Source organism: Lathyrus oleraceus, chromosome 1 (assembly GCF_024323335.1).
Source record: "Lathyrus oleraceus cultivar Zhongwan6 chromosome 1, CAAS_Psat_ZW6_1.0, whole genome shotgun sequence".
Taxonomy (NCBI): Eukaryota; Viridiplantae; Streptophyta; class Magnoliopsida; order Fabales; family Fabaceae; genus Lathyrus; species Lathyrus oleraceus.
Window position 1 is genome coordinate 444760321 of NC_066579.1, and position 19111 is coordinate 444779431.

Sequence of the window (19111 nt, forward strand, 5' to 3'; positions counted from 1 at the left end):
AGCATGGCCCATTTGGGGTGGTAGCTAATTCCCATGGTGAGGAATTAGTGAGTGAGTCACTATGTCTCAAATGAGTGGGACTAGTGAGCTTGGTAGCCGTGCCTGGATTTGGACGGTGAGGTTGAACTATATGTTCACAAATAGTCGGTACCGCATGCATGGAGTCTCATTGCATAATATCTGTATGGCGTATAATATGAATGGATGTATTCCAATATTATACGTGTGTTTGTGTTGATGTTGAGTACGAGTATGAGTTGCATTTGTGTTGAATATGATATTTGAGTTGATGTGCTGTTACTGAATATGTGTTTGGATTAGGGTGATGAAGTGTGTTAAATTACTTAACATGACATGATATTTTATAATACTTATTATATCGATTGAGGAACTCACCCTTACAACTATTTTTCAGGTAACGAGAAATGAGTTGAGTAGAATCGAATGCTTGGAGTCTAGTGTAGTCTCCTTAGTGGGTCGTGCTCTGATAGATGTAACATCGGGAAGGGATGTTTTAAATGTTTTACTGTTGGTTGTGAACCATTTTACATGTAATGTGTTACATGCTTTGATTGATTTGATTTAGATCCGCTGCGATTTATGCAACTATTTATTTGATTAAATAAAGAGCATGACTGTTATTTTGGAACATGGTGTGAAGTGATCATGTGACACCCTTAACTGCATAATTACTCTGATGTTGTATTTTGATATTTAATTAAATTATTGGGGTATTTTAGAAGGGTGTTACACAGAACGCTAAAGTAGTAAACTTATTTTTAAGAAATGAGACTCGTAAACTTAGTTGAAAAGTGATTTTGATTTGGAAATTTTTACCCGAGGAGTTTCCTGATTTTAGATCTATCAACGCGTCCGAAAATAGTTTCAAAAATAGTTTTTCCTTAAAGTGATAAAAATTCTTAGTTAACTAAGCCAGGGTGCTTTCGCACTCCTTGAATAATTAAAACTAACCAAGTTTGTTTTTAGAAAACTCAAGTTAAAAATCAAAACAGCCTTTAAAGTATTTCTACAGATTCAATATGTGAAACATTACTTTAACCGCGATCCTTACATTCTAACCTTTAAAAGATTTAGCCAGACATGGTAACACAAACAAACACAACGGTATTAATCATGATGAAAAGTTTGTTTTAGAATGTGAGGCGTTAAGAGCGAGTAAAGTGCGGGAAATAAATAAAGTAAAGCGAGTGCGGAAAATAAATAAAGTAAAGCGAGTGCGGAAAATAAATAAAGTAAAGCGAGTGCGGAAAATAAATAAAGTAAAGCGAGTGCGGAAAATAAATAAAGTAATAGCGATGCGGGAAATAAATAAAGTAAAAGTGATGCGGAAAATAAATAAAGTAAAAGCGATGCGGGAAATAAATAAATAAAGCGATAATAAGAACCTGCTCCAAACGGAGGCTTCGACTCTGGTAAAAGAATAAACCTCTGACTCCTGAAGCTAAAGACGACAGCAACTCGAAGTGACCCAACTAAAAATCACAAAGGTGCGATAACCCCCCGATGTGACGGATTATCGCTATTACAAATGATAAATATATGCTTAGTCTTGTAAAACTAAGTTGGATAATTAGAAAATGAAATGGAACGAACTATTTATAGAGGATTTCAGCAGCTTGCAAAGACCATGGTGCCCTCCAACTTCTCCTTAGTGGGAACATGATTACCAAAGGTGGCGCCCGCCATCCCTTCATGGCGCCCGCCATGTGTGTAAATGGGGTGGATCATGGGAACGTGGCGGTTACCTCCTAGTTGAGGGCTGATGACTCATGGCTCCTCCTACATCGGCCTCCATGTGCAACGCCATGTGTGTAATTTCGCCGAAAAACCTTAATTTTAGGTCTTTTTGCTTCGTTTCTTCCAAAAGAGTCCGAAAGTGCTAAATATCTGAAAACAAGATAAGAGAGAGCATAATAAAAACAAAATGATAATAAAGTCCTAATAAACATGTGAAATCCGGGTCAAAAACACGGTGTAATTTAGTGTGATCAAATTCTTCCACACTTAAACCTTTGCTTGTCCTCAAGCAAAACACTTTATAGTTTATGCAAGAAAAACAGTATCAACTAGAGTTAATTCGAGGCAAAAAGACTTACGATTTCATTCAAGGAATGTATCGATAGGTACTAACGAATCGAACTAAGGATATTGTAGTGACACTTCCCGCAATTGCGGTCGTAGGCTTCGTTCCTATACAAATCAATCCACATTACCCCACCATACCTAAGCCTTCTTTTCATTTTCTTAAAGTCCTTTTCATTCAGGTGCAATCACATTAAGCCCGTTATCCGTACATACTCATAGTAAAGTGAATGGTTAGTGATTATGATCTTAAGCATGGGGCTCTGGTACATAAGTTGGTATAACCCTTTTATTTAACCCAATTTGCAGTTGTGGAGGATTGGATCGTAATCCACCCTACAAAGTTCAGCACCAGATACCTCTGAACCAACAAACAAATAGGCTTATTATTTTATTTTTCTAAGCATGGGGCTCCGGTACATAAGTTGGTGTAACCCCTTTATTTAACCCAATTTGCAGTTGTGGGGGATTGGATCGTAATCCACCCTACCAAGTTCAGCACCAGATACCTCTGAACCAACAAACAAATAGGCTTATTTGTATATACTTTTTATTTTTCTTCTGCATGTTTCACATATGTCTTTATTTTGCTGGGTTAAATGACCGTATGAGAGTCACCTAGCCCGGATTTTCATATGACTTGAGAACAAAGCAGGAATTTTTTTGTGATCATTCACTTATTTTCATCGGTCCCCTACGTAGAGCATGCTTAAGTCGGAGTTGACTGCTAGGATAAACTACTTAAGGACTTATTTGGGACAAAAATTGGGGCTACGACATATGGGGTATTGGGGCCGACTCTTATAATCATGAAGCCTGAGGTGTTAAGACAATACCGATTTTTAGAAAAAGTTTTCCCAAGTCTTTTACATCCTGTTATAAACCTGTCTTATAGCCTGAATTGTTTCGAGAACTTCATCCCCGCCATTGTGCCTGAGGGATGATATGAAGTTTTCGTGCCTACTGCAAGATCCCCACTTGACAAAGCGTATCAAAGCCCAGATTTTATCTAGCAAATTCTCTCAAATCTGGGTTTTTCCTGGAAAAATATCTTCAGAACCGTTACAAGTATCGGCGACCTTTCGTCAAGTGCTTACCTTTTATGAGTCTATTCTATTTTTGCTGTTTGCAAACCCTCATTGCCTTTCGCTTGGAGAAAATTATTGAGATAACTTACTTTTTGTGAGTTTATTTCGTTGCTTTGTGCATAAAATCACGTCTCCCCCTCGTTGCCTTTTACACGAGTAGAGTACCTTTGTCAGATCTTCGCTTCCCGTTTATTTAAACGCTTGATATAGGTTTCGTGAGTCTCTGGGTTTGGGTAGCCGTTGTTTGAAAACTTCATCCCCGTTGTTGTGCTTGAGGGACGATATGAGGTTTTCATACCTATTTACAAAGTTCCCCACCTGTCAGAGTGTGCCAAAGCCCATTTTCATATGGAAGTTCCCCTTAAGTCTAGGTTTTACCTAGCAGGTCTTGTCCCACTCTTTGTTTTGCCTTGTGAAAATATTTGTGACCTTTTCTCCACTACTTACCTTTTGTATGTATCCCCTGGCATTTGCATGAGAGGTAGTTCCCTCCTCGCTTACCTTTTGTGAGTCCCATTTGTCCCTTTCGTATAAAGATTGTTAACCCCGACTGATTACCTTTTGTAAGTCTCCTTAGCCTTTGCCTCGAGCGTTTCTATTCCTAAACCTGCTTACCTTTTGTAAGTGACCCTTGCCTTTTGCATGGAAATTTTCTCTTGCAAAGGAGTCGTTTCTACCTTTTGTATGAAATGATCATCCTTTTCAGCTTTCTTCTTAACCTTTTGTTGAGAAGTTTCTCATTTCCTCTCGTATGAGAAATCCTTTCCATATTTCTTCTTAACCCTCTGTTAAGAAGTTTCTCATTTGCCTTTTGCATGAGAAATCATATCCATCTTCATGCGCCTTCTTAACCCTCTGTTGAGAAGTTTCTCGTTACCTTTTGTATGAGAATCTCATCCCGAACTTTCTTCTTAGCCTTTCGTTGAGAAGTTCCCACTGCCTTTTCTGTGAGAATCCCCAACGGACCTTGTGTCTAGGAGACCTCGTTACCTTTTGTACGAGAATCCCAGTCCCATTTTATTCTTAACCTTTTGTTAAGGAGTTCTCACAACCTTTTGTGTGAGAAATTTGACGATCTTTCTTCTTAACCTTTTATTTGGAAGACCCATTTTTCTTGTGTAGAGGAGCCGTTGCTACCTATTGTACGGAAAAAATCATATCCCCCAGCGAGGTTGTCCTTCATTCTCATTTTCTTCTTAACCTTTGGCTAATGGGTTCTCGTCACCTTTTATGTGAGAAATATGTCTATCCCTTTTTTCTTAACTATATTTGAAGATTCCATTTCTCTTGTTAATGAGCTATTGTTGCCTGTTGCAAGAGAAGGTCACTTCTCAGTTGAGTTGCTTGCCTTTAGCAAGACGTCTCTCCGCCTTTTGCATAAGATCTCATTTCAATTCTTTATATCCACCGGTACTTGCCTTTTGCAAACACCTGTTTCTTTTACCTTCACGGAATCCTGCGAGAATACCTCGATCACTTGTTACATGCCAAAACTTGATAGTGGAGGCGAGAAAAGAAAAGAAAGTAGAAAAGAATGAAAAGAGATAAAAATAGAAAATGAAAAAGAATATAATGATAAAAAAAAAGCTAAGAGAAAGACGAAAAATCATCAATCATACTGCATTAGCACACTGCATGTGTCATACATATCTAACCTCTCATAAATGCCCATCTGCCAAATAACATTCTGATCCTCTGCAGTTCCCTGCACAAAGACCAATTTGTTCATTCTGTACCCTCATTGAAGAGATCTCTTTGCGACCTATCTTCACATTCCATTCCATTTGTTCTTGGTGGGCAAATTTTTCGATATTCTAGTATTTAATCCCCTTCTACCTTGATTGTCCGGAAGCTGTTGTTATCCGCACATTCAAGTCCGAGAAGATTAAATAGGGGAAACTGTCATACCCCAAAATTCACCCTACCCTTCACAAGGACCATATAGGTCACTAAACCTAATCATTTGCATATCATCATAAACATTTGTTTCAAATTCATAAGCATGGTTCAACACAAGAAGACAGGTGACTGGAATCCAGAGTTTTCTGTTTGCACCTAGTGGAAACTAGGGTTTCTCAGCAATATAGGGGTGGCCCCTAATCAAGCCCTAAGTTGAGGGTAACTCTTGATGCTTATGCATTATGCCCACCGTTAGTGATTCAATTTTGGCTTCTTAGTGAAGCAAAACCCTAGTTCTTGGACTATGTTTGTAATCATCATTGAGGTCATTTCAAACCCCTAAAACCCTAGTTTCTGATTGACATTATCACATATGGTGTGTGCATTCAAGGATTAAGGATTCATTTGATTTATCTGGCCCATTATGGATGGTTCATGTGCTTGGAAGATTCATGGTCATGATTCCTTGATTAGGATTTATTCCAAGCTTCACATGTTCATGACCTTTTGTTTGATTAGTGTTCATCTGGCTAGATTCATATCATGACGTAAGCTCTTTGGTTCAAAGGAATTGTGGTCTATATTCATTTGTCAATAAGAAAATACACATTTTTATCTAAGTTAACTTTTGGTCAACTGTTGACTTTTTGGTCAACCAGTTGACCAAAGTTAACTGACCACCCTAAAAATGAATCCCATCTCATGGATCTTGATTCACTAGGCAAAGTCATGTTTATTAGTTTCTAGTTGGATTTCTTCATTTACAAGACAACTCATTCATTTCATGTTCATGTTCATGTTAAACTAAATCATTTCCCAAGTCATGATTCATGTCCATTTTAAACCTTTTAACCATGTTCATGTTTATTTTTAAACCTTGGTTATGACTAAACCGTTTCTATCCATGTTCATTTACCACACATCCTAAGCCATTATGTCAAATTCAAGATATCGTCTAATTTCCATTTTTAAACCATTTACCATTCATAATCCATTTGATTTCTAAATACATAAACCATATGAACCATGTTCATTGAGCTCTTTTTCATTCCAATTCCCAAATTACTTAGAAGTTAATTACATACACATAACATTCAATCATCATAAACCAATCTCAAACCATACATTTCCATTTTCGATTCATGTTCATTTCCAACTTTCATTTCCATCATTAAACTATTTTTCAAATCTATTAAATGTCCAAACATTCAGTTCATTTCTAAACATGCATACATTAACACAATTTCATTCATTCAAAAGTTCATACATTCATTGTTTATTTTCCAATACATTACAATAATACAACATGAGCCAATTACAAAGTATAAGCTAATTCAAGCTTCAAATCATTTACGAATCAGTACATCAAGAAGCAAAAATAGCAGGATCCCTCATAAATGTGCTAGCCATAGCAGTTAGGATTGTAGAAGGTATGAATCTTGGTAACAATTCAATGGCTACTCTTGTCTCTCAGGGCTGTTCCGAAATACGGTGGATAGCAACAAATGGTTGCAAAGCCAACTATAATAATTGGCCTGTCAGGAACCAGAAATAGTAATGCTGGTGTGCATATTGGATCGGGCAAAAAACTTGAGGATATTGCTTAATTCCATGAATCAGGTATTAGAAGGTGTCTAGGCAGCTAGAGCTGTGATTGCTTTGGCGCATTAATAATGTGAAGATGTCAGTATTGACAGCAGTCGCCCGGGTTATCAACAATGAACTTACTCCTAAAAAGAGTTACTTATGAGTTAATGAGCCTCCCTCAGGTTGAAAAACTATATAACCGACTTCTGACCAACATCCAAACTCTCATAGCAGTCCAACATAACAATCTGTTCTTTGAACCAACAGGCCCCCTGCATAAACCAAATCGAAGCATCACACCATGTCATTCACAACTTGACCAAACCACATCAAATCATGTTGTGTCACGATGCAAAATGATTAAAGGATAAAATCAATTCAGCACACCTCAAACTGTAAGCCCTCTACCCTAGCGTATTGGGGTATTTTCTTAAAAATCAATCACTTCTCCGCCCCCGATGGGTGAGAATTTTCAAGGATAAAAATAATCAACAAACAACTTTTTTATACAAGAACTACGAAACTTTGATCCCCCGCCCAATGTGAAGGTACGTAGGCATATAATTGTAAACTCTAGTGAGTACGACAATAAAAAATATTTCTGATCTCCCGTCTGTTTTAATTAAACTAATTTTCTCTATAAATATGGCAAGTAATTAACAACTAATCGATACTTAAGCAAGCATTTGTAAACACATAATAACCCTAGAATTAGAGAAGGATCCCATTGAGTAAAATGGAGGTAAGGGGGGCCTAGTACCTTCCCCTTACTTAACCGACTCCCGAACCTAGAATCTCACCCTTAGCTTATAGGTTTTATCATTATTTATTTGTTCCTTAGGAATGAATAAATGATGGTGACGATTCTGTCATTTTTCCAGCCGCGAAAACTTAGTATGAAGTCAATCTCTGTGTCTTGATCGATGTTAGTCAGGGGCACTGCCTCAACCCATTTTTTAAAGTAATCAATGCCCACTAGGAAATATCTATGGCTTTTCAAAGACGTAAGTTTGATATCACCTATTGGGTCTAACGTCCATCCCCTGAATGACCATGGCTTGATGATCGGATGTAATTCACAGGTGGGTACATGTTGCATTCCTCCATGTTTTTGACACTCTTGACATCCTTGAGCAAACTCAATGCAATCCTTCAACATGGTGGGCCAGTATACCCCCTGTGGACACAATAACCACTTCATTTTGTGGCCTGCTTCCGTTGTGGGTGTCATAAATTTCTAAGTAAGCTTCACTCTCACTAATACATTTGAGTAACACCTCTTGTGGAGTTTTTTTAACAACTCGTTCCCAATAATGACGTAACTTAGTGCCTTGTATTTCGTTTTTCGTTCCATTGTTCCTGTTGGATTTATAAGGAACTCAATTATTTCCATCTGCCAATCTTCGTTTGTTATGTTGTTGATGGAAAAAGTTTCAAAAAGTTTGAGTATTAATTCCTTTCCCCTACCAGTTTTGGCATTGACAACTCTGGTCGGATAACATTAGTCGATACCAGTTTGTCTTTTACTTCAGTCAAGTTCTTTTACTTTATCTTCGCTACCTTGTAGCCTGAGGCTACTTGGGCCAAATCATTGTCCTCTTAGTTTTTTATTTGTGGTACATGTTCAATATCCACAATTTCAAATCGTTTAAGTATTGTATTTTCCTTGACAAAGTGTATTAACATATTATCTTTAATGCATTTGTATTCTCTTGTTAACTGTTTGATTACCAATTCAGACTCACCTTTGACCTCAACTTTGGTTTCCCCCAAGTCTAATAATATTGTAAGACATGTTATCAAGGCTTCACATTCATACTTATTGTTGGAACAATGGTCGTTGATCTTGAACTTATACTTAATCGGAGTTCCTTACGGGACATGATGAAAATTCCTATGCCAGTTCCCTTGGAATGAGTGGAACCTTCATAATATAATTTCCATGTCAGGAACTCGACATAGTTCTGCGCTATTTTTGTTACTACATGATCCACGGTGAAATCATAAATAATTTTGCCTTTCATGGTCTTTAGGAGTGCGTAAGTTAAAGAGTATTCAGTTATGGATATGCCCATTTTCCAACTCTATTATGTAAAACTGGTTTCGACAACATATGCTTAATTATGTTGAAGTGTGAATAAACAAACACATCTGAAGATTTTATGCAATGCTTGAGTTTGGTACAAGAAAAATATAATGATAAACACAAATTTTCTACCATAACGTATCTAGTCTCAGCATCACTCATGATTCGACTTAAATAATATATAGCTCATACGACGCCATCATCATCTTATTAGGCTAACATACTCTCAATTGCCAACTCAGATGCATAAATGTACAACTTCATAGCTTTGTTCCTCATGGGAAGTAACAACATTGGAGGCTTCAGTATGTACCTCTTAATCTCATCAAAGGCTTATTGATATTTTTCCCACCCGAGACCTTCTTCTTTCTTTAAACGTAGTAGTGGTGAGAATACTTTTTTCTTGCCACTCAGATTCAAAATGAATCTTCTTAAAAAGTTGATTTTCCCCAACAAGGACTGGAGTTGTTTTTTGTTGGTCTGAGACTTAGTATTTTGTGAAATTCTGGTATCAGATATGAGATGTCGAAGATAGTGTCACGACACTAATATCTAAGTAAAACAAACAGGATAAAGATAAAGAATAGTAATGCAAGAGACCCAAGCAATTGTTAACCCAGTTCGGTCCAACTCACCTACATCTGGGGGCTACCAAGCCAGGAAGGAAATCCACTAAATAAAATCAGTTCAAAGACTTTCAGTACACTCCACAAGTTACAGTCTTTTTCACCTAATCTCTACACGTGCAACTTCTACCTAAGAACTCTTAGATATGAGAACCCGCTCACTCCCCCTCAATCCCACCTCTGATTATAAACAACAATTACTTATGAAAAGAAGACACTCTTCAAAGACACACACTTGATCTTCAATCAAGTAGACACACACTTGATCTTACTTAACAGCTTCAATAAAGTAGACACACACTAATGCTTACAAGCTTAGAGTGACAAATTACAACTCACAAATCAGACCAATTCAATCATCTATGGATGACTTGAATGGCTTAAAAGTCACACGACCAGACAAGACACAAACCCTTATTCTCTCTCAGTATTTCGCTCTGTATTGGTTGTGTGTCTAATCAGGTTTTTCCATGTCCTATTTATAGAAGCATCCAGCTGGGCTTGGACATCTTGAAAACCCTAAAACTATTTTCCAATTAAATCTTCTCATGACAGTTGGTTAGATCTCTTTGGAAAATAAGTAAATCAGGTTGGAATTAATGATTGAATGCGTTTGCAAATCAGACCTTCAATCATACATAAATTGCCATTAAATGCGCAATCACATAATACATAACATTCACCCTGAATATTCTATGTACAGGATGTCATGGCATCAGGTCTGACATCCTGGAACAATCCTGCATAATTCCATTTTAAATATCCAGCAGGTACATAATATCAGATGCCATGACATCGTGTATGACATCCTAAAACAATCCTGCATAATTATATTTTTAAACTCCAGCAGGTACATAGATATCTTATGTTAAGACATCACATGCAACATCTTGTGAACACTCTTTGTTTTACCAAAATTGCTGCCAACACTTAGAACCAATATTTTGTATGGATTTTGTGTTGTTTAAGTTTATCTCTATGACCTTCTTATGGATGACAAAGTCAAGAAAGTCCCTTGCATGAACATAAAATGCACATTTTAATGGGTTCATTTTAAGCCCTTGTTTCCTCAAATGATTATCGAAGATGGTCAAGGTGGCCATTCTATGATGAAGATTTGATAACCATGTCATCAATATAAACTTGCATGGATGATTCAATGAATTCATGAAACATCGAGTTCATTACTCTCTGGTAAGTGGCACAAGCGCTCTTCAGGCCAAAAGGCATCATTACCCATTTGTACGTGCTTAAGGCCCCTGGGCATCAGAATGCTGTTTTTGCTATGTTTTCCTCTACAATGAAAATATGGTTGTAACTAGAGTATCCATCAAGGCGATGGAGGTATTCAAATCCATTCGCCGAATCGACCAACATCTCAGCCTATGGGACAAGATGCTCATAGTATTATGAAAATATTCCATCAACATCCCTCCAAGGACAACTTCAATATGAATTTATCTCTCCAAAAGACTTCTTCAATACACAAAGCTTGATGGAGCTCAATTTGATTTTGCTTTTACTAGTTAAGAGAGAGTCACTTTGGCCATTGGAATTAATTGTGTCTTGAATATTGACGAGGTTGTCTCCAACTTTCTTGAGTTGATAATGGAACTTCCAAATATCTTTTTAATCAAATTTTTCAGTTTATCGTTAAGAATTTTCAAATTTTGTCTAGATTATCCATGGGTTATCCCATGATGTTAGTATTCTTATAATTTGAAATGACTTTGTGACATTGAGGGTGGAGAGACCACTTGCTCCTAAATCAGAACTAAGAGGCATGTCTGCAATTGGTTGTTTTGAAATCTATCAGTAAAGGGAAGTGGTCTAATATGGCTTTAGATAATATCGAGTAAGAGACACTTGAGCAAATACTAAAGAAGGAAATCCTAAAAATACATCTATCTAATATCATATGAGTGTGATTGGAACCCTTTCTTCCATTAGACCAAGTCAACTCCATGCACAAAGTAGGTAAATGAACTAGGTTGTTGGAATTTCTCATATTGGTGTGATAATAAGAGAACGAAACCCTCTGTGGTTCACAAGTCCCAAAATGATTTCCTTTTGAATAATGGAATCTTGCAGATTGGGATCAACCTCTTGTTGAGTAGCATAAAAAAACTCAGAAGAATCTGAACTATTTGCTTTTGTGGTATCTTCTATCTCAAGTGATCTAATTGTTTCCATAATAGCATTGTCTACCACACTTCACATATTTCCCATTTCAGGGACACCATTTGTAGACTCTGAGACAAGTTGAGTTATGGATACTCCCTTCATCCCTTGCGTAGGTTCCTTAGAACTAGAGGGCTCCCCATTTGAAACATCCTTACCTATTATGGCATGCGACTTAAGGGAAGATTCTACATTACCCTACTTGTTAGTGGCATTAGACACCACATAAATTTTCTTGCAATTGTCTTGGCCATGTCATATGATCATACATTTGTCACAATAATGCCAAAAAGTTTTCATACTCCAAGTCAACAAAAAAAGCAAATCCATTTATTTTCACAAGAACATTATAAAAGTTGTTCTCAAATCAATGTCCATAGATACCCTTGCAAAATGTGAAAATGATGCATCAAATATTCAAATATGGATTTGTTGGTGTATAATATTTAACATAGTTTTGATAAAAGTAATAATATTTAACATAATAAAATTGAATAGAGTAAAAGAGATAAAACATAATATTTTGCTAACTCAATTCAATTGATAGTTGTGCAAATACATCTAATGCTAGAGCACACATTCGAATCCATGACATCTTACTTATTCACTTTTAAATGATAAAATTTTGATTATTAAACTACTAGACAAAACATATTAGTATAATATTTTAAAATGTATAATTATACTCGTCAGACGGACTACTAAAGGAATAAAATGGTCTTATAAATCTGTCTTAAAATTTTAAGACCAAAACTCTTTGTTTTACTAGGCTTGAAAGGGCCACCCATGTGGGCAAGTCAATTTTGACACCTCTAAATACAATACTTGTGGTGTTAGCTCAATGATAAGAGTTTAATCTTGTAACTTAAAAGTGAGGAGTTTAAACCTTCTCGAATTCAATTGTAAAATAATTATTAATATCAATTCAGGAATGTTATTCTTTCATTCATTGTTGACACCAAATACTTACATCGTATATATTATTTACTGTATTTATATGACGAACAATATTTTTTTAAAATAAAACATATATATTTATGAACAATGCGTGAATATTGTCATGAAGAATACTTGAAACACTGTTCGTGGACAGTACCCATAAACAATGACTTTAAGTAATGAAACAATGTTGGTTAATGAAAGATAAAAAGTTGATTAATAAAATGATGAACTTGGTAAATAAACGCTCAAATATTAAAAATAATTTTTAGTTGTAAAACAAAGTTGATTAATGAAAAGTAAAAAAATGGTTTATGAAATTATGAAATTGATTAATAAACGTCCAAATATTAAAAATATTTTTTTAGCAGTAAACAAAGTTGGTTAATAAAATATGAAAGGTTGGTTAATAGATTAATGAAGTTGGTTAATTATACAATTTTATATCAATATTTTTAATCTAAAAAATAATAATAAATTATATTTTTTTTATATTTATAAAATATATATTATTATAATATTTGATTGTTCACCGTATTGGTGAACATTGAAATATGGTATAGGTATAAGATTGTACTGTAAGAATATTGTTTTTGATATCAATTTAATTAATAAAATTTTCTCATTCCCAATTCTTTTAATAAAAAATTAAAAAATATCTAAAATATTAAAATACTTTTTAGTTTTCTAACAAAAATATATTATATATATGCCTCATTTATTTTTCCTCCTTCTCTCTCTCTATATATATATTAGTAAATGTTATATTTGTTAGTAATGTTGCCCATCAAATTAGTATCTGACAAAAGAATAATAATAACCTAAGTGTATTTGTTATATAGTATTTAATGAGTAGTGTCAGCTTCTTTGCAATAGAAATATGCCCTTTATTTTTAAATTAAATTATGAGTCATGTTAACAAGTGTCTTAAAAACACTCTTTAAATATTTTTGATAAAAAAAAATTCTTGAAAAATGCTAAATATTTTAATTTTCAGTATATTAAATACACAATTTTCCAATTTTTTTATAAAAACTTATTTTAAGTTCTTAAAGAGCGCTCTTAAATATTTTTAGCAATTTCTTTAAATTATTTATTTTGAAAAGTCACGATTTGAAAAATCTGTAAAATAAAAAAGTATATTATTTTAAAAAATGTAGGATTCATGTTGATTAAACATATATAAAAATTAGATTTGATAAAATAAACACACAAGTAACCGTAATAATAAAATAGATATGTAGTCACGTTGTCCGAATTAATATCTAAGAAACTTTTTTTTTTGTCATTTCAAAATTATTTATCAACATCAATCAATAAAATAATTTGTTAGAGATAGTTTTGATTGAACTTTTAAAGAAACTCTAGTTCATAACTCAATCAATTTTTTTTCTCCATAAAAGAGCGGATTTATCAAGGTGAATCTTGAAATTGCTTGACGTAAATCAAAATTATTAAATTATATTATTATTAAAGTGTGATAAACTACTTGTTTAAAAATGATCATTGTTATCAATTTTCAATGAATATCAATGTCTTTCCTTATTAAGGGGAAAATCGGTCATTCTAATTTCACATTCAAGTCAAACGGTTGGATATTAGAATTGATAATTCATCTATAACATATTGCATGAGTCATGAGTCATGTTTATAAATACTCCAACCCTAAAGTTAAAAATGGAAGATTTTCAGACAAAAAACATACCACGGCGTGACCGGCACATTTAATAAAGTTGTTTGTTTTATTTTCACATACACACAACTATTTTTATATCAATATCTTTTAATTTAAAAATTTAAAAAATAAGAAATAATAATTTTGTATATTTTTTAAAAAATATTATTATAATATTTCATGGTTCATTGTATTGATGAACAATAAAGTACGATGTCGACGTAGTATTGTAGTGATAAGAATATCATTTTTTAGATCTATTAATTAATAATTTTTCTCCTTCCTAATTATTTTAGTAAAAAGTTACAAAATATCTAAAATATTTAAATACTTTTTAATTTTCTACCAAAAGTATATTATATATATATATGCCTTATTTATTTTTCCTCTTCTCCCTTATATATATATATATATATATATATATATATATATATATATATATATATATATATATATATATATTATATATATATATATATATATATATATATATATATATATATATATATATATATATATATTATATTTGTTAGTAGTGTTGTCCATTAAATTAGTATATGACAAAAGAATAATAATAATAACCTGAATGTATTTGTTATATAGTATTTAGTGAGTAGTGTCAGCTTCTTTGTAAATCAAATAAGCCCTTTATTTTTAATTTAAATTATGAGTCATGTTAACAATTGTGTTGAAAATACTCTTTAAATATTTTTGACAAAAAGTTTTTCTTTGAAAATGCTAAATATTTTAATTTTCAATACATACATAACTTTCCAACTTTCTATAAAAACTTGATATTTTAAGTTTTTAGAGAGTGTTCTTAAATTTTTTTAACCATTTCTTTAAATTATTTATTTTGAAAAGTCATGTTTTGAAAAAACTATAAAACTATAAAATAAAAATTATATTATTTTTTAAAATGTAGGACTCATGTTTATTAAACATATATAAAAACTAGATTTGATAAAATAAACATACAAGTAACCATTGTAATAAAAGAAATATATAGTGACGTTGTCCAAATAAATATCTAATATTGTCCAAACAACGTCAATAAAATAATTTGTCTTGGATATAATTTTAATCTAGGTTTTAAAGAAACTTTAGTTCATAATTCAATCAACTCTATCTTTTTCCATAAAGTTAAAGAAAAAGTTGTCTGACAAATCATGAAATTGCTCGACCTGAAGCAAAGCAAACCACTTAAAACATTAGTGTTTAACCTAAATCGAGATTATTGAATTACAATATTATTAGGGTGTGGTAAATTACGTGTTTTTGAAATGATCGTTATTGTCAGCTTTCAATAAATACCACCGTTTTTCCTCATTAAGGGGGAAGATCAGTCTTTTCTGATTCCACACTCAAATCAATCAGTTGGATATTAATCGATTGGATATTGAAATTGATATTTCACCCGCAACATGTAGCATGAGTCATGTTTATAATACTCCAACCCTTAAAATTAAAATGGAAGCTTGACAAAAAAGATTTTATCTTATCTATCATATTGACGGTGTGACCCGCATATTTCACACATTAATAAAATTTATTATTTTTAATAAAATTATTTGTTTTATTTTTATCATACACACGCAATTATTTTTATATCATTTATATATTTTTCTTTGTGATAAATATTAAAAATGTATTATTAGAAAACAATAATTAATATTTTATTGAACTTTAAGAATAACACCAAAACATTAATAATCTTTTCATAAAATTGAGAGTGGTAATAAATAACAGTTTTATGTACTCTATCAAACCATTTTGTTTAAAAAAAAGGAGAATTCTTAGTGAAGATGAATATTCTCCGGGTCATTAAACGGCTTGACGTGAGATTGACATTAAACTAAATTTAAGCATTCGTATGTTTTGGAGGATTGCAATTTTAATGATCTGTTTTAATCTTTAATTGATTTGGATTCGTTTTATTTCACTTTTTTTTATAATTTGTTGAGTATTTTTTATATTTTTTCTTATAAAAAAACTAAACCATTTTGTGTTTACTATATAGTTTTATTTAATTTCTGTGGTTCAGGTAACCCTACTCTACTTAAAATCTTAAATCTAATCATAAATCATAGTCGCATAATCTTTCATATTAAGAAAAACATGTAACACCCAAACTCAGATAGAATGGATTAGTTAATGATAACATAATCAAACAATCCCATGCAAGTCACATGTAAGTGTCTTCTAATTAACGTTAATACACAAAATTCATGTATCCTATTTTTAGTTGCATGCACTATAATTCGAATCATCATGAGTAAGAAACCACATAGTGTATAAAGCAAACCAGAAAAAGATAAATTTTGCAACAGTTAAAACGCACAAAAACACCGTTACAAATAAAAATAATAATTAAAAATCTTTTGAAAGTGAAAGAGAATTTTTGTTTCTTCAGTGATCCACATGTTCGTCTCAATATGGAACCATTCCATCAGCTTTTTCAACATAGACATCACTCACTTTATATGCATACGTTAAGATTATAATAATTTTCCTTAATTCTTGTCATTTCACAATTTAACTTTACTTTTTCATATGATAGTAGAACATTGTTACAGAAACAAAACTTCATTTCATAATATAATTGTATATAACTAGTTATCATAATATTATTATTTATATGTAAAATTCAAAAACAACCTAACCCAACCCAGAATGTCTCTGTTGTAATACTAATAATACTAATAACAGTAATAATGAATATAAAAGAAAAATACTCAAGGGTTCAATGTTTGCAAAATCAACTGGATCAACATTTAACAAAACCCTGTATCTATAATAAGCCTATATATATAATATATAGATATATATAACTATAGTATATATTCTACTAATATCTTAAATTTAAACAAAAACATGAAACAAGACATATTAATTGCTCAGATTTATGTATATGTCTTCTCACTGATGAGGGTTGAACCCTGACAGATCAGGCCATTGATTTGGACCCAAAGAAACAGAAACGCCGTCTCCGCCGCTACCAGCAACACCGCCACCATTCCTATCACAATTAGCACCAATTGAAGTTGTGCTGACAGTACTCCAAAGAGATTGTTGCTCAGAGAGTCTATTATTGTTTGCATTGTTGATGTAGGTCTGAGGCCAATTATCAGAAGCAGGACCGGAACCGGAACCGGAAACAGAACTAGAATTAACCATATTAGATTGAGGAATCAAATTCAAACCTTGTTGTTCTGATGTAAACACTGGTCCACAATTACCACCCATTTGATGAAAAAACTGAGATGGACGGTTTTGTCCTTGTGATGAATTTCCAAGAGCAGCAGCAGCAGCAACGTTAAAACCTTGTAAAAGACCCAAATTTGAAGAACCAACTCCAACACCAACACCGCCGACATTTAGTGACGGATTAAAATTGTGTGGTGATAGATTTGGATTCAGAGACGGATTAAACGCCGCAAAAGATGACATATAACCAACACCACCGGGATAAAAAGGAACGGTAGAGGAAAATGAGGCTAAAACTGAAGAAGAGTCTCTAGCCAGCGCAGCCATAGTCGACTGATGATCAGTCGACTGGTGCAGCGCTGACTGAGCATGAGCCAGAGAAGAATTCCCAATGGAATTACTTGAAGAACTCATGACTGAATTTTTAGCCCTCTTTCCCTTACGACAACCACCACCAACGGGAACGTTTCTCAACGTTCCACCCTGAGTCCAGTATCTTCTGCATGTTTTGCAGAAGAAACGGGGCTGAGAGAGGCTATAGTTGTTGTAATAGCAAAACTTGGTGTTGAATGAATCACACCTAGGACACTTCTGAGGCTGAGGATGATTATGAACTTGCTTATTCATCTCACCTCTTCTTCCATCACCACCACCGCGACCACCACCACCACCACAGTCTTGCTCCATCTTTTTTTTTTCTTTAAACTTTTTTCGGAAAATTTGTGTGTGTTTTTGGAAGAGATTTGCTTTGTATTTATAGTAAAAAAAAAAACAAGAAATAAAGAAAAAAAAACTAGGTTCTGCTTGCTATTGGTTGGTTTCTGGTTTTTTTAGAACATGCATGAACTAAGGAAAATTTTGATTGAAAAGTGTTTTAGAAGTTTAATTTTTTCAGATTTGAGACAGAAAAAGAAATGTTCAACGTGTCTCTGCGAAATGCATCTCAAAATAAAATCTACAATGACCAAACCAACGGCGATCTTTACCTTGTGCATGAATTTACCAACTACAAAAATAAATTTAATACAGAGAAAAAAACAAATTAATCATCAACTAATTTTAATTTTTTCCATTTTAAAAATTATGAGAATATATATTACATCAATATAGGTATTAATTTCAATATGTTCAACACGTGAGAAATCTTAATTGATTTTGAAAATCTTAAAAAAAGCTTTTTAATTAATTAATTAATTGAAAGGAATGGAAAAAAAGATGATTAAGAAAAGTGCAATAATAGTAAATGGCTTCATATTGGGAATATTTAACCACCAACCAACCTCTAGAAAAATGAATTGTTGAGATTTTGATGAAACTCTATAAGGAAGAAAAGAAGAACAAAAAAACAGCACCTGAGATTATGGTTTGACAGAGATGAATGAAAACTTTCCCTGTCAGTTTTGGTTTGTGCTGACCAAGAATTCAACCAATAAGAAGGAAAAAGTGAATAAGTGTTAGTGCTAAAGATTAAAAAGTAGAAGAGAACTAAAGAAGGAAACATTGTAGAGTAGATGAAGGACCACATTGAACAACCTGAGGTGGCAATGGTCAATGCAATGGTAGGACCCTAGTGTAATTAATCTAGAATTTCTCTTTTTTTTTTTAATTTTACAAAAAATAATAATAATTAAAATTCAATTAATAAATTAATATTTGAAAATTTTATGATTATTTCAATTCGAAAATTTAATATTTGATACTCCGTGTGTAAATTTATTAT

The 19111-nt window shown here is 33.0% G+C and overlaps 1 protein-coding gene across 1 annotated transcript; it reads right to left on the bottom strand.

The window, feature by feature from the left end:
• Positions 1–16786: 16786 nt before the first annotated feature.
• Positions 16787–18834, bottom strand: LOC127081979 (dof zinc finger protein 3). Its single transcript, XM_051022207.1, has one exon. The coding sequence runs from the start codon at positions 18076–18078 to the stop codon at positions 17104–17106; it is 975 nt and encodes a 324-aa protein (XP_050878164.1). The 5' UTR covers positions 18079–18834; the 3' UTR covers positions 16787–17103.
• Between the last annotated feature and the right edge of the window lie 277 nt (positions 18835–19111).